General features: G+C 41.5%; 1 protein-coding gene and 1 long non-coding RNA gene across 13 annotated transcripts in view; one reads left to right on the top strand and one right to left on the bottom strand.

Moving 5' to 3' along the window:
* The window catches only part of SUGCT (succinyl-CoA:glutarate-CoA transferase), a 658,579-nt gene that overhangs the window by 640,425 nt on the left and 929 nt on the right, over positions 1 to 17,225 (bottom strand). For 3 of the 12 annotated variants that reach the window (XR_005594440.1, XR_005594439.1, XR_005594441.1), the window contains exons 1-5: positions 15,078 to 15,568; positions 10,446 to 10,497; positions 10,277 to 10,350; positions 618 to 703; positions 91 to 141 (exon numbers count right to left, since the gene is read on the bottom strand). Coding sequence is in view for 7 of the 12 variants with exons in the window: in XM_039525908.1 (XP_039381842.1) it covers positions 91 to 141; positions 618 to 703; positions 10,277 to 10,350; positions 10,446 to 10,497; positions 15,078 to 15,255 (441 nt within the window). In the remaining 5 variants the exon portion in view is untranslated. Of the gene's footprint in view, positions 1 to 90; positions 142 to 617; positions 704 to 10,276; positions 10,351 to 10,445; positions 10,498 to 15,077; positions 15,580 to 17,225 lie in introns of those variants that run through there. The other 9 variants (XR_005594442.1, XM_039525905.1, XM_039525904.1 and 6 more) reach the window with 7 other exon arrangements.
* Positions 15,583 to 17,225, top strand: part of LOC120398460 — a 34,106-nt gene continuing 32,463 nt past the window's right edge. Inside the window, exon 1 of the long non-coding RNA XR_005594452.1 lies at positions 15,583 to 15,660. This is a non-coding gene — a long non-coding RNA (uncharacterized LOC120398460). The remainder of the gene's footprint in view (positions 15,661 to 17,225) is intronic.

Below are 17,225 nucleotides of genomic sequence, written 5' to 3'. Positions count from 1 at the left end.
TTAATGATTAATCAGCCATTATATTAATGTTTATTCTTTGCTATTATGCTGAAAACATGCATTTTACATTGATTTACATTGTAAACATACCTCTCTGATTATCTTTGCTCCTTTTGGATTTTTCATATTGACAGCTATACTCTGGTAACAAAAAATACAATATTGTTAGTTATGTGAAAGTCCCTGTGTCACTCACCCTGTTATCTTCTTCCAAATGTAACAAATTATACATCCGTAATTGTTCAGAATACTCATTCTGGTTCTTTAAAAGAACTATTCAGTTCCAATGTAATGCTAATTTTAATCTTACCACATTTACATATAGTAATTGTAAACTACAGTATTTGGGGTTTGTACCCCGTAACACATGCTTAAGAAAAACCAGACAATTAGAATTCTTGCTTTGTTAGTTACTGGTTTCTCCCTAATTGTTACAGTTATCTAATTTGTAAAAAAAAAAAAAAAAAAAAAAGCTTCTGTTCAATATAATCCAGTCTCTAGTACTACTACAAATATTATCTAAAGAACATAAAAGCAACATTTTATAAAGTTTGTTCTGAGTTCCTTGTCACAGAAAAAGCCAAACCACAATGCACAATAGAGGAGCTTCTATTTACCTTTTTATTTCGATTTACACTGAGAAAATAAATGCTTTCTGTTCCAACAAAAGGTGGTCCCCAGGCTCTTGTGTCATCTCCAACTCCTGAAAATAAGAATGTCACATTTTTGTAACTGTCCAGCATTATACTGCACCAAATACACTAACAAATATGCAGAAAATGAACACTGTGTTCTCCCAGTTTACCTTTAAAATGGCTTAAGCATCAGCTAGGACAGCCAAAACATCTCCTTTAATCATTGGTAGACAATGGTTTAGAATCATACATATTTCAGATATTTTTTGTTATCTGTAAAGAAAAACTCCTAAACCTGATGAAGTAAAACAGGCTTGTTTTTGCCACTGCTGTGACTATTTGAAAAATATTTTTATTGCATTCAAAGACAAAAAGTACAGAATAAGAAGGGATGATATGAATATAAAAACAGCTCACTTCAAAAGCAATATTAACTGTTAACATGCTTGAAAATAAATAATTTTAATTGGACTGTGTTGTACTGAGTTGGCAATCCAGTACCTCTTTTAGGTTGACCTCTTGTCCTCCACACTCCCAATTTCATCAACAATTAAGAATGTCAATATCTAGCCTTTATGATTGTGAAAAAAGCCTTCAAACTGTGAACCAAGCATAACCAATGTTATAATGAGTTTGTAGACAGCCTGAAACAGCTCTCAAAAGAATAAACTGTCCTGCTTATCCGCACCTTAGATGTCCAATCACAATAATTTAAATGCCAACATTATTAACTATTTCACTGGTGACCAAAACATGTATAAAAAAAAAAAGAAAAGGACGATCATAGTACAAAGATATGCACAATCGACTGTGAGTGACATTTTACTTTGATGCCACAAGTGGGAGGTGCTTGGAAGAATATCACCACTTTTTTTCCCCCAGCAGGGAGGAGCAGAAATCAGGGGGGCTACTAAGTCTTATCAATGGGGGCTGGGGCAATCCTGAAAAGCCCAGCCAGACATCCAACACCCCAAAACAGCCCAGATTCCCTCAGAGTAGTGTGGGCTTGGTCTGCTCTGGTGGTGCATGTAAGACCAGACAGCTTCCTTTCTCATTCCAATGGCTGCTGCTGCTCCTCCCTCTACCAAAGGATGTCTGCAGCCTCAGACAGGTATCACTACACTCGTTATGCCTAAGTTCAATTTTGAAGCTTTTCTTCAATCATGAGGGCTAGAAATATATATTTTAAAATGAAAATTTTGATTCAGATATAATCACATGACTGTGGGAGCCACAGCCCTAGGCACGTGCCTACTGTGCTTAGACTTTAACCCCACCTTGTCCATGAATCAGGGTCGGCTCTAGGTTTTTTGCTGCCCCAAGCAAAAAAAAATTTGGCTGCCCCCCCCTTTTTCTTTTTTCTTTTTTTTGGCTTTTACACTTTTTCACTTTTCAATGTTTGTTTTATCTTGTTTTTGACTGTTTAAAATTAAAAATAATTAAAACAGAGAATTTGTAGTTAGTGAAATAAAACAATTTCCTACTAGTGTACTCATTTACTCACTGGGCCGGCCATGGAGTGAGCTGGGCTGTGTCTGCCTAGGCAGAGCTAGGGCTGCCCCTGCGCCGGAGGCCTTGGCATAGGCAGGACATCAGCGCCAACCCCAGGGCTCATGTGGTCCGTGCGGGTCAGACCAAGTCATGCTGCTGGCAGGCTACCCAGCCTGGCTGTCGCTGCCGAGTAGCCAGAGGGGCCTGGAGCTGTGTGGGAGACACCGAACAGCTCTGCCTCCTGTCTCTCCTTCCCTGCGAGCATGCCCGGGGGCTTGGCGCTGCCCTCCAGAGCTGGGTGTCGCAGCCCCATGCCAGCAGGTGCAAGCTGCAGGCATGTTGGGGGGGGGGGGCGGAGGGCTGCCCGGTCCCTCAAGCCAGGGCACAATCACCTCCACTCCCCCGGCACCAATCCCAGTCTGAAATGGCTGTAGCAGCCATGCCCACAGTCCCACGTCTTGCTATGCAGTGTGGGGAGGGGAGGAGGCTCTGAGAGCAGGGCTGCGGCCCGGCTCCCACACTGGCCTAGGGGCCCCGTGGCTAGAGGGACAGTGCACCCCAGGGAGCCTGGCTTGGGGCAGCCTCAGCAACACCTCAAAATCCCGGGCAGTCACCCCGCGGCATGGCCGGGGACAGAGCCAGCCAGGCGGGGGGGGCACCACCTGTATCTCTCACGTGGAGCGAGCTGGGGCGGCTGTGGGGTTTGGCTTCCGGGGCCCAGGGCAGACCAGCCAGCAGCTGGTGATCGCAGGGCAGATTGCCCGGGTCTCCTGCTCCCCAGGACCCCCGTGAGCCAGCTGCTGGCTCAGCCTGCGCAGCGGCACAAGTTTGGCTCAGTCTGGGCTGCCGGTCCCCTCCCTGGGCAGGAGGTGGCGAAGCGGGGAGGAGGAGGAGGTGGTGGCAGCGACGAGCCGAGGAGGAGCCTGAAGCCGGCGCTGGAGGAGCGGTCCGCCCGGCCACCATGTTCCGCCACCACCCTCTGTGTTCCGTGACCGGGGTAGGGCCACTCTACCGGCTCCTGCCTGGGGGGGGGCTGGCTGCTGCCCATGGGAGAGCAGCAGGGACACGTTCCCCCTGCCCCGCCGCACAGCCCCAGTGGCACCCTGTCAGAGAACAACAGGGCGGTCAGGATCCAGCCCAGGACACTGCCTCAGCTCAGAGCTGGGGCCCCAGCATTATGCCACCCCTGGTAATTTGCCGCCCCAAGCACCTGCTTGTTTTGCTGGTGCCTAGAGCCGCCCCTGCCATGAATGAATATGAACCTTATGGAAAAGGGAACCAAGCTTGAGTAACCCAGCAGAGCTTAAAGCAGCATATATTATTAGATCACATTTATATTGCAGTAGCACCTAAAGGCAACAGCCAGGCTGAACATCATTGTGCCAGGCATTGTACAAACATATAAAAAATTACAGTTACCAAGAACTCCACATTTTGGTGTCTCAAATGGGAGGAGCTTGGGAAACTATCATTACACTTTTTTCTACACACATCCAGTTCAAGCCATGTCATCAATACATTTCTACAGTTCCTTCCTATAAGGATCTCAAAGTGGATTACTAACACCAATAATGGAGTAAATTAGTAACACCCCTGTGAAGTAGGGATTTTGTCACAGGATAAGTTTATTAACCCACTTTACAGATGTGGGAAGCAGACACTGAGAGGTTAAGTGACTCCTCCAAGATCTGAATGTGATAGAACTAAGAATAAAATGCAGGTCTCCCAAATCTTAGGTTTGTACTTTAACCACAAGACCCTGCTTCCTCCCTATACCCATTATACTTTGAATCCTAGTTTTCAGTTTCACCTATTGGTATGGGACTGTGACCTTTCCAAAATTAAACAATGTAATACCCTAGTGAACAAAGTTGCAGGAGCAAGTCTCTGAGAGGATGATTTGTTGGCTGAAGTGGTAGAATCCTTTTCTTAGGTGTTCATTGTGGATAGGTTTCCGATTTAAGTATAATAAATAAGTGTGTGGTTTGACTTTAGTGGGTTTTTTTAAATAATAAAAAAAGAGAAAGTTTTTTTTTTTTTAAATGACCGGAAACTTATGTAAGGAAAAACACATGACATAATGTGCAGCTGCTATGACATATCTGCATGCCTCAAGTGCGTAGTGAGGCACAAGACTGGAGGCCAAATGTGGAAATACCTCTGAAACAACTGAACTCCCTGGAGTTTGTTATTCTACTTGTATAATTTTAAGAGAAACTCAACTAAACAAATAAAATCTGCAAAATTTAAGAAATGTAGCTATTATACTAGGACAAAGCACTTGTTATTAGTATCTAAAACAAGGAAGTTCTTAAGAAAACTTCTTCAAATCTAAAAAATACCTGCGTAGAGTGGGAACAGAAATCAGTCGTAATAAAGTAAAATATACAAAAGTAGTAACTTGTTATGATCCTACAAGACAGAGATAAATTCAGGCCATAACTACCATGCTACCAGGCTCAGACGGAGCCATAAAACAAATGCTAATTTAGTTTTATTTTGGGGGGGGTGGTATCTAAAAATTCACTCCTGAAGTCTGTTAACCTCGGACACTTCCAGAGCTAGAAGTGAATGTTCTGTGGGAAACTGAGAATCTCCCTTACCCATGGAATAAAGATCCCGTTTCTATTCATGGCCGGATACGAAATACTGGACTTTAAGGTTGTAACAATGTTATACACAGAAAATCTTTCAGTGGTACAAAATTGAGTTTACATTTAAGGGAAAGAGAAGGAAACATTTCTCTGACAGGTTGTTTTCTAAGTCAGCTACTTGAAACTGCTCAGTGATTTGGAATATTAGAATCAGCCTCAGGAAGATGAATCAGTGAGCAGACACCTTTTAATCAATGAATCCAAGTGCTTGTAATCCCCATTTCAAGACATGTGTAACAACAACAAAAAGTAAAGAAAATAGTTACTGTAATCGAGACTATTTTTTTAAATGAAGCTCTAGTCTCTTGTTTCTTGCCATACCAATCTGTTCAATTCCACTTCAATATCTCTGACTTATGTGCCTAATTGTGGCCAACCTCAAGAGGCAAGTAATTTGCTCAGCATTCTACCTCTGTGCAACAAAACGTACTCCAATTTAAGTTCACATAGAAAAGCTTTAGCTCAGGGCATATTAAACTACTGAAACATAATACAGTGATGGGAAAACACCTGCTTGTTCCCCTACTGGTATGGGATGTGTCCTGTGGGTGTTTACTCTGGTACAGTGCAAAATACACTTTAAAATTCACATCTGACTAATGCAATATGAATCTACATCAGTGGTTCTCAACCCGCGAGCCACTTGCAGCCCATGTGACATCCTCAGAGCCATACAGGTGGTATATATATTGTGTGGATTTGGCCCACATAAAACAGAGAGCTGCATATGCAACCCGCATATGTGACCCACAATGGTAAATATGTTGAGAACCATTGATCTATATCATTTCCTTGGTGGGATAAGGTATTCCTAATTTTATACGCTTACCTAATTTTCATTCAGGACACATATTTTAAAGAGACAATGTTAACTCAAACATTGCCCAAACTGTAGATTTTTTTTTAAATTAATTAGAAATATTTATAAACACAAGCTAACATTCTCCTTCAGCATTTGCAACCCAAACATTGCAGCACTAAGAACCTATCCAAGCTGAAGCAAATTTTAAAAAGTGGACAAACAACATAAACAGTGTAAGCAATTGTTTTAAATCCTTCAGCTTTGATCATCTACGCTTTTATTTGTGAAAGGGCATGCATTCCTCCCCTCAACTCCCCCGGCTACCCCAGGAATGGCTCCAACTTTCTTATTTTAATGTCCACGCTGTATAATTTATTCAAGTCCCCTCCACTAACACCTGTACAGTGCAACACAACAGTCCTAATCTCTATGACCTTCAGCGCCTGTTCATCAGGGACCAGGGAGGAAATGAGATCTCCCTTCCTTGGAATTTTCTTCAATCTGGGCTCTGCTAGCCCTTTACTCCATGCTCTAGCACTTCCTTTCTGCCTTTTATCAAGATAATCAGCTGATGGGCCAATTAATTCCTTAAATCACACAACTTCCTTGTCTGATTAACTACTTCCTCCTCATTTCCTCAATCAGCCATCACTGGGGAAGCTAATTGAGGCCACAGTGATCAGAGTGCTGACCCTCTATTAGACCTAGCACTCTGTCACAATGAATAACATAATGAAGTAAGAGTTTGCATAAAATATGATTTTTAAAATGGCAATTCCTCTTTAAAATCCACATACAGAGCCTAATAACCATACAATTTCCATCCCTTCCATACAGAGTTGTGTTGCATATTCAGTTAAGAAATTTTCACATGGCTCCTGCTCAAATCATTGTTCTTAGAAAATTACCTATAACATCATAGATTCATAGATTCTAGGACTGTAAGGGACCTCGAGAGCTCATCAAGTCCAGTCCCCTGCCCTCATGGCAGGACCAAATACTGTCTAGAGGACATTCTACTGATGAGATTTTATGCATCAACATCTGGTAACAGATAAACTTTCAGTTAATAAAAAATAATGGCAAAACATTACCGTTAATCTTAAAACAATTTTTTTTCAAAAGCTACAAGACCTGCCACATCTGCTCAGGAAGGTGGGAAAACTGTGCCTGTATGTGTAGAAGAGAGTGAAGGATACCAGGGAGGAATGATTGAGGGGAAGGATTGCAGAGGAATGTAGAGTAGTGTGTGCTTTGTGATTCTCCAGAGTAGTATAAAGCAACCAGGGTGTACGGGTGAGTATGGCCATAAAAGTTAAAGAGGATACTTCATATCATCAAATCATTAGAAATATCTCATGGTAATATTATATTTTAGCATCTCCTTTAGTGTTTGTGTATGACATTTTTAGTTACAAAAACACAAGGAAATTCCCAGAAAAAAAATACATTAATATTAAAGTCAAGGTTAAGAATGTCCTACACCTACTTAGATCTCCGCCAACTCACAGAGTTTAAGCCAATTTTGTTTAATTTACCATTATGTATTTCCCTATATGTTATTTGAATGAATGAGTTATATATTTTCTATGGATGTTTCAGTTCTGGTCCCCCCCCCCCCCCATCTTGCATTTCACAGAAATCCATTCTGCAATCACATGCTATTTACAACCAACAGGAACAAGACTAAAAGTTCCTATTCCTAATCTAGGTACTCCTACGCTTACAATTGTACTCATTTCTATTAGGCTATCCAGATTCTTATACTGGCACCTATCAGCTGCTGAAAAACAAGGCCAGCTCCTGGGCAGTTGGCTCCCCCTCTGTTCCTTGGAAGAGAGGGGCAGAAGGAACAAGAACTCAGAGCTGCAGCTGCAGCCATGGCATTCAGGGTTTGGGAATCCTGCAGAGAGGTGGGCCAGCCTAAATCACTTGTACTGGGGATATAGTGGGAGAGCCTGGACAGAAATAGAAAGATCTGCAACTCAGGAAAATCACATGCATGGATCTGAACCCTGAAAACACTGGTGTCTATTTTGTTGCCTTCTTTTGGAACACCAGCTATATCCAGGCAAATATGGCTACATTTAGTTACATCTAGAAAGGACACAATCTTCCCGCTCCCAAAAAAATCTCTACCCAAAATAATTAATACCAGTCATATTTCTCATTTGTAGAATTATAATTTCATATACGGTCAACGTTTTACAGAAGCTTACAGCCATTAGAGAGTTTTTTGTAATGAAAGTCATAATCACTGTTCCCTCTAGATGTACAGGGTAAGAGAGGAAAGAAGCATTGGTGCATTCACCTTTCAGAAGTCAATAAAAGTCTTAATTTCATAGCTTCAACTTGGGGCCTAGATGCATCAAATTATGCTAACAATGCCTTTTATTGCATGCCTAGTTTGGTGCCACCACTGTAACAATGCTGTGCCACTCCTATACACTGATAATTGTAGCAACAACAGATCAGAGTGTATCTCAAAATAAAGATTCTATTTTCATAGTATCAGGAACCTAATGCTAAAGTTTTACACAAGCCCATAAATTTCTATTGCATTAATAGCAGTTTCTCTTGGAAATCCTCTGTGTACTGATGGGAGAAAAGAGCCCAGAATGACCAGTTAGAAACCTGGTGTTTCAATCAGTAACAGATGTCTGATTAATATGCCAGAGGCAAATGATTCACTAAATCCAGCTGTAAAAGCAGATGGTGTATTTTATTTCCAGGGGTCAAACTGAATGGGAGTGCTGCTGCAGCACTTCCAACCCTTGCCTAAGAAGCAAGTGATGAGACCAGGAAATCAATCAAAAGTCTTTCATGTGGTAATATAGAACAACTAATCTCAGGGCCATCAGTTTACGAGATCTAACAAGGTCACCACATAAAGTGTAATATGTTGCCATATATCAGTGATAACATCAGTCCAGTTATATATCTCTAGGTACAAAACCTATTCTGGATTCAAAACAATTACATTTAGCATGGTAGGCCCCAACCATTTTGCACAGGCTGGCCCCAAACCTCCTGACTCTTGTACTAATTTTTACCTTTTTTTGTCTGTTTGTTTTAAATAAGCTGCCTTATTCACAATTGGCTTTGCAGGTAGAGCAAAGCATGTGTTTTAACTGTTAGCCTGCATCTATCCTCTGAAGCCACCAACAATACATAAGGGTCATAACAGAATAGAAAAAAAATAGACGTTACTATATTTCTTGTCCTATAATGAGATTATAAACTTCTTGGGGCAGGGACAATCTTATCATTAAATGTGTGTACAGCACCTAGCACAGTGAGGCTCTGCTCCCTGACTGAGGCCTCTGGATACTCCTGTAATAGAAATAAATCATAAAAATAATACATAATTTCTGGAAGGATTCTGTTTGTCATGACATTATAGTTCAGACTGCAGCACTCTTTCCCTAAACCCTGTTTTAAAAGCCTTTTCATGTGATAAAGAAAACTCACTAGGCCAAAAATACTTAGTCTGAGGCCAAAGGAGAATCTTTCTAAATAATTTAAAGGAAAACAATCTAAATTTCGAGTCACAGGTAACATACATGTCATGTCTAAAGTCTTTTGCTAAGTGGACTAACATTATTTTCTGAATTCATAACCCAAAAAGGACTTGATCTTAGAACTTCAGACTTCTCACGCCCTTATCCTTCCTAAAAGACTTAAGGACATAACAAAACTTTTAAACTTAACTTAACTTTTGAACAAAACTTATCTACACTTAACACTAAATTACAGTTTTTAGAATAAATTGACAAGAGAAGCTCCAGTAACTAGACCAGCAAGTATGCCAGCAACTACTTCTCCACCAGTGAGTCGTCAGGAAACTGGAAATAGAATGATACCCACAGGGCCCCAAAAAGAGTCAAAACCTGTAGGCTACATAATAATAGTTAAAAAATTAATTTTTTCCAAGGGCCTAGCTAGACACACACCACCACTCAACCTAGCATTTTCTTTCTCCTCACTTCTGCGAGGTGCGGGTGGGGGCAGTGATGAGCTGCCAAAATCTTAACAACCGGTTCCCTATAAAAAGTTCTGATTTAAGGGGGGGAAGCGGGGGAGGGGCCACGGTTGGGGGAGACATACTCATGGGGCCAGGGGCCCCTGCAGGGCCTGAGGCAAATTGCCCCACTTGCCCCCTCCCCTCTGGCCAGCCCTGGAGTTTGCAACAGCCCCCACACATACACCTTGCCAGGCTGCTCAAAAAGCAGCAGCAGGACTCCTCCCGAGCTCAGCTGAGCCGCCCAGCTGGTGCCAGCGGCTGGCCACCCTGCAGCTGGGGGGAAGCGGGGGAGGGGCTGGTGGAGCCTCAGCCTCCCCAGCTGGGACTCCTGGGAGCAACAGGATGGTCCGGCCCATGGACTGGAGTTCTTTGCCCACCCCCTGGCCTTTTAACAACCGGTTCTCTACGGTCTAATTTTAGCAACCGGTTCTTGGGAACCGGCTTCAGCTCACCACTGGGTCGGGGGGAAGCAGGCAAGAGAATTGCATTTTACATGTTCAGCCCATACTGTGCTCCCCAAACGCCTAATGGGCCTTGACTATAAATCAATGTGCCTCCAAGGATTGCAGAGCACCCATTAAAACAGTACAGAGGAAAAAAACTATTCAAAAGTACATAGACAACTAATGATTAAACTAATCCTCATTCTGATTATATTAAGAAACCTTACCTGGTCTTTCCACTTTAATAACTTCTGCTCCTAGGTCTCCTAAATTCATTGTTGCAAAGGGTCCTGCAAGTACCCTGCAATATTAAAAAGCAGTGGGTTTTTGTAGTTGTTCTGTCACAGCATTTGAATCTCAGAAAACTATTCTGAACTACAAACAGCAGACACAAACCTTGTTAGATCAAGAATTTTCACACCTTCTAGCGGCTTCACCTTATTAGCACCTGGTAAGAAAGAGAAAACAATATTTTACTGTGAACCTCTTTTTTTAGGGAGACTAATATCTCTCCATGGAAATCCGAAATATCTGCTGTATCACACCCTGAGGGCAGGTCTACACTATGGGGGAAAATCGATATAAGATACGCAACTTCAGCTACGTGAATAACGTAGCTGAAGTCGAAGTATCTGATATCGAATTACTTACCGTCCTCATGGCGCGGGATCGACGTCCACAGCTCCCCATGTCGACTCCGATACCGCCCTTCGCGTTGGTGGAGTTACGGAGTTGACATGAGCGCGTTCGGGGATCGATATATCGCGTCTAGATGAGACGCGATATATCGATCCCCGAGAAATTGATTGCTACCCGCCGATACAGCGGGTAGTGAAGACGTACCCTGACTTGTTACCCAAATTGCGTAAAATAGGGATAACAACAGCTTCAGATATATAAAATCAGTTAATGTTTGTAAAGCATGATGTAAATTATTAGTATTGTACAGACTATTTTAAACCCATTAGAACACTACAATATATTGTTCGTTATTTTTTGAAGTGCCTGTTACATACTGATAAGCAGCAGCCTGTGGAAAGAGCCAATAAACTCATAGCAGTCAGTGTCAATAAGATATATGAATTAAAACTAATGGATAACAGACTGACGTGAAATAATGACTCCCCAGCTGCAGAGTAGTTTGACCTATGCTGACAATCAAAAGTAGGGTCAGCTCTTACAACACACCCAAAAAGTGTGTCTTCACATTTTAAAAGGCACTTGAAAACTGAAGCAGATGAGCACAAACCAAGAAAATATTTGTTCTGTCTGATAGCACTCGTGATGGTAAATATAAGCTCAAGAAATTTATCCGCACATATTTTTCCTTCCTTCTCCCCCCTTTCCTCCCGACCATGACCATCGCTGAAAACTATATGAAGGATATTAAACCACAAGGGGAGGTAACAGACTTGCAGTCTAGGTCACAGGTGTTACAGATCTTCTGGGTGATCTTGGGCACATCACTTAACCCCTCTGTAAAATGGGGGATAATAATATTTCGCTACTTCATAGGGATGTTGTGACGTGTATTAATTAATATCAATGAGAGGTTCAGATACTATAGTGATAAATGCCATAGCAATTTTGATAAATAAATAAAAAATGAAAGCAGACCTCTGCTAAAACTAGAAAGGTTACATAGCATTAGCCAGGAGGAACTCATCTTTACTCATGTACTTGTTCAAACAAGGGGAAAAGACATAAAGCATAAAGAAAGTATATTGTAAGACAGTCTCACTTTCTCTCTAGCCATCAGTTACAAAGCATGCACACAGAGTATTAGGATGGACTGGGAATTTAAGGCCCCGTTCAAATATTTTAATTCACCACACTGCACTCAATGAAAAAATAGTGTCTTCAATTGTAAGACATTTTCCTCAATTATTACAAATCTCTCCAGAGGGATTTGAGTGGTTTGTTTTGTTGTTGTGACTGTTATTGTTGCCATGAGGAAGTGTGATATGCAGACTAGTCAGCGTTTAAAAAAAAAGTCTGTCTAAATATTTGCCTCATAATTGTTTTGCACATCTTAAACACAGGTAGTCAAGTACATATGTTTAGTACTGTTGTATTTCACTGTAAATACTGGAGAGGTTGAAAAATAGTTTACTAGTAATTATGCTGGATATCAATATAAAATACTTGGTGGTACAACCTCAATAAAGCCACACAGAGCTTGATGACGCATCATCAGCCGTCCATCTGTAAACTCACTTAGGCCCCAGATGATAAGAATTTAACCATATGCTTAACTTTAAGCAGCTAAGTTGTCCTATTTACTTCATTAAGACTGACTACTCTCTTGCTTAACGGTAAGCATATGTTTAAGTGTGTTTTAAGTGCTGAATCAGGGCATTACAGAAGAACACAACTTTATAATAACATCTGCAGATGACGAAAAGTCTGCCTTTCTTTCCATCCTCTCCAACCTCTTCACTATTCCACAGACCATATGGAACCTGATTTTCTCCCTTTCTCATACATATACTACCACAGCAACAGTAGTTTCCCAATTAAAGGCACTTTCAGACTCAAAAAGTTCTGCAGCTGCAGTTGACAGTCCTTTAGGAGTCCCCTTAGCCTCTCTAAGGGAAGTCTGCAAAGCATTTAGATTTCACCTGTAAAATATGCATTTACACAAAGCAATGATTAACAAGAGACTGAGTCCCCATTATTATCATATCATTCATATTACGGTATTAATTAGGAACCCCAATCAATGACCATGGCCCCACTGGAGTAGGAGTCAGCATAGGAGAAATGCCGAAGTGTTTCTGGGAGAAGCGGTCTGTTGGGCAATAGATACGGGAAGTTGAATAGGGGTGTTGTCCCAGTGACAGAGAAATAGAGGTGAGGGGAAGGTCTGTGGAAGGTAGATCAAAAGCTTGGTTCAGAAAGTTTCAGAAGCAATGCTAGTAAGTGGAACTACTCTTGCCTAGTCATCTATGAATTTACATGAAGCCTCAGTTTTGCTTTCTGATAGTAAGCCAATGAGCTGCAGACTGATTTTACATGATACATGATCTATGCCCACTTGATCATCAGAGAAATAACAGTTCTAATACACTAGTCATGTGAACACTGCCAAAACCATTCCCTGGGTCCTACTATTCCCAGTATCATCCCCCATCTTCATCCTCTCCTGTGCCAGTTTTTGATTTCTTAAGTTAACCAAATAGTACCAACTTCGCCTTTTATTGAATTAAGCCTATAGCTCAACTAGTGCAAGAATTCCTCTCTCTCAGGTGTAGTTATACCATACTTGAAGATTGTTTATTCCTATAATAAACTGGACAAACACATGGACCTCTATTACAAGTAGCTCTGATTGAGAAAAAAACAGGCCCACTCAAACTTTGTAGACTCTGAAGGTATTTTAAACAGAAAAGTCTCCCAAATTATATTTAGTACACTTTACACAGGCAGGATCGTGTCAGGTGTGTTAGCGTATCTTATTACAACGTTAACAAAAAGCAACCCAGAAGTTATTTCATAGTAGAACTGATTTGTACTTCTTTTAATCCTAAAGATCTTAAAGTTTTATTTTATATTTTAAAACAGAGGCAGATATAGGAGAAAGGGGACAAAAGGAAGCATTCCGTAGGGCTGATTCTTATCTCACATCACTTTTACACCAGTGCTGCTCTACTGTCTTCAATTAAGTTACTTCTGATTTATATCTGGGCAAGTGAGGAGAATCACGCCCTCCTCCACCGAATTGCAAAGTGGATATTCTCTCATTCATGCAGACTGCCTCCAGTGGCCACATTCACTCATTGTGTAAGTAGATGCAGCGTCAATGCACACACTTACACCAGCAATCAATTTGGATGAATAGTGAAAATACAAGCTACTGCTGTGGAGTGATCATTCCAGTTCAGCTGCTTATATTTGTATTTGGTATTTGAAACAGATTAGAAAATGAGCAAATCAATTCCACTTATTAAATGGTCACCAGAAAGTAGTTTTTTTTTTAAATTAAAGATAAAAATAGAGCTTGCAGGAAAGGAGAGAGTGAATCCATTATGAAATCCCCAAACAGTGAAAAGTTTTGTTAAATAATAGGAGGCTCACAAAATGGGTTGTTTGCCCATAAAATGGAAACAAACAAACAGCTTTAGTAACTGAACTAAAAAAGTACAACACATTCTCTATATATTGCTGTTAGTAGTCTGATAATTAGTTCTTCTTGGGCTCCAGCCCCTCCCATGATTTTCCCTTAACTTTTTTTGCCACCTGCATACATTCATTGACCACCCTGGAAAGTCTGCATTAGAATCAGAACCTTTTGAGTTCCTCCTCAGCCACTGTGGAAAATTATAACCCTAAATGTACATTTTCATTTAGAAAAAATAAATCATTTGCAATCAAGACAGTTATGTTTTTGCTAATGCTGCCACAAGAGTGCAGAGTCAAGTCCAATTTCAGATAAACTTAATAAAAACATTAATTTCCTTAAAATGCTAGGGGACAAAGAAAACTATCTAGAAATCTATGTGAATTCAGTCTGCTATCATTAAAAGATATTAGTGTTATATTCTCATGTCCTGCATGGACATTAAAATATCCCATCATATATTTTTCCTAAGAGCAGAAGTTTCCCTCGGTATCTGCAGCCCTAGAGGTAGTTGCATTTCAGTGTTTGTGTGTGACGCTCTCTGCGCCTTTGGGGAATTAACAATTTTATTATAGCACATCACACGTATAGCATAATTCTCAGCCAAGCAAATATTTATGTTGGCTTGTCCGTTATCATCCTGCTCTGTAAACGGTTGTGTTTTTCTAAACTAAGATCGCTGGGGCAGGAAACATGGCAAAGGTCTCTCACCTGTACACATATAATAATAATAATAATTAATATGAAGAGATGCTTGCTCTGAGATACTTTTAAGTAAAACTTCTCCTGGACTTTGATTCCTTTCCACGGCCCTGCGCACGTGTTACATGACACACACGATCCCTGGTGTCTATGCCAGATAAAAACCAAGTGGTTTATTAAGTTAAGAGTTTAAAAGATGTGGCTACCTGGCTGGAGAGAGCTTCCCTGCACCCCTCTGCTGCTGCTAGGTGAGGAGAGGATTCTCAGAGGGCTGGGGCAGAGGGGCGAGGCAGGGCAGCCACTGCTGCTAGGGAGAGTGGGGCACAGACGCCTCCTGCGCCTGACACAGGAGCAACTCCTTCTTCGCAGCACAGCGCCCAGCATTGCTGCGGCTGCCAGCCCGAGCCGGGACAATCACACGCCTCAAGAGGCACGGTGGGCTAGGTCCTGAGGCGCAGGACAGACTCACTGCGAGCAGCAGCGACCGCTATCAGAGCCGCAGGCACTCGGGGAAGAGGACGGGAGAAGAAGGAGGAGCATCCGTGTCCGATTTGACTCGAACCCTCCCCACCTCCGTGTGTGTGAAAAAGGTACCCAGTCCTGTGTACTGCGCAGGCGCAGTGCTACGCTACTTCCAGTCTAACCCTGCCGCACGGAAATTCTCCCACCCTTTCGCACTGCGCAGGCGTAGTTCTCAAGGTCTCTCCTATTTTTTCTCGGAGAGTGAAAATGTTCCCAGCTGTGTGGACTACGCAAGCGCGAAGCTAAATGGCTCCTGGTCCCTCTTCTGTGAGTGCGAGAATAAGACCACCTTTCCTTGGGGTAATGGGAAGCTAGGGTTCAGGCTTGTGGGGAAAACCCTCAACCTCAGTCACGGTCAGGGAGTTCTCGGACTTTGTTTCACTGTGGTTTATTGCTTTACTCTTCTAGGGAAAATGGAGACTTAGGTGGCTTTCTAGTACATTTTGCTCCCAGAGGAGCAATTTTTGCTCTGTATTGCCCCTCTGCTAAATCCTTTTCAGACTGAGCACTGCTGCTTCACGTAAACCCAGAGCGGCATACATTTTGCCCCTGTGCTGTGAAGTTTTATTCTGCCTGGTTGAGCAAATAGTTGGGGAGAATCCCTCTTGTACTAATTTACTTTGTGTAAAACTGGAGTTGGCATATTCAGCCCATGCATTTGTAAGGCATCCATCATAAGGTTACCAGAGTGTCCTTTACAATATATAGCTCACAAATGTATTATACATTTCCCCCAGTAAGGAAGGAAATTCCTTACTGCCCTAGAAACTGATGATCATTCTCTAGGATATGTTGCCAGAGGATGATAAGAGGAGAGTTCCACCAGTTGCATTTAATCAGCCTGAATAAAGAGATGTATCTTATTTTTTTCCAGAGAAAGTTTAACAAGTTTAAACTCTAGCATACCTTTGTTGAGCAACTTTCAGGGTGGGAAACAAAGTTTGTTACTGTTATTTGTACTTTTATGTATTTGAGAGGCATTCAAGTACTACAATGATGAAACCATATAAGTATGTTGGTAGACACATAAATAGGTAGACCTATCACAGAACATATTTTGTCGGAAGTCAACAATTTGAGCTATTCTGGGGGAAATGAATCAACAAGGCATTAGTTTAATACAGTCTCAACTAGGTTATAAAGTTAGGGCCTCTTTCATATGGAGCACAGTTTAAACTTCACTGAGGTAATCAGGTTATCTGTTACTTTTGCTTCGTTTGAAATGGTATTCTGCAAGGTTGGTTTATAAAATGCAGCAATTTATGGCTTGTATTTGTAATTTCTTTTTACTTAGCTCTTTTAAAAAATGCAAAAGATTAAATTAACGTCAAGATTGCAAATTTTAACACCTAAATGACAGGTAATAAAGTTATAGGCACTCATGCTGAAGCAGAAATGGGGCTATGGATTGGTCCACCCACACAGAATGCAGCATTGAGGCCCTCGTTCTCAAAGCAATGATAGAATCTTGGAAGGTTTATATAAAGGGACTACACTTCTCCATTAATTTAACCTACATTAAAAAGCCACCATAACACTGAAATGAAGTTGTCTTGCATGGGGGTTAGACTAGATAACAGTCCTGTCTACCTCTATGATTCTATGATGTAATTAAGCTGACCTAACCCCAAGTATAGACCATGGTAGCGCAACATTAGAATTCTTTGACCTAGCTTCCCCCTCTAGGGGAGATGGATTGCCTACACAGATGGGAGAGCTCCTCCCTTCAATAGAAGAGTAATGTCTACACTGAAGTGCTTCAGCAGTGCAGCTGTAACATTTCAAGTGTAGACAGGCCCTGAATCTGCAGAGACTGAAACAATAGCTCTGAT

Source organism: Mauremys reevesii, linkage group 2 (assembly GCF_016161935.1).
Source record: "Mauremys reevesii isolate NIE-2019 linkage group 2, ASM1616193v1, whole genome shotgun sequence".
NCBI lineage: Eukaryota > Metazoa > Chordata > Testudines > Geoemydidae > Mauremys > Mauremys reevesii.
This window is presented reverse-complemented; position numbering and strand designations above follow the sequence as displayed.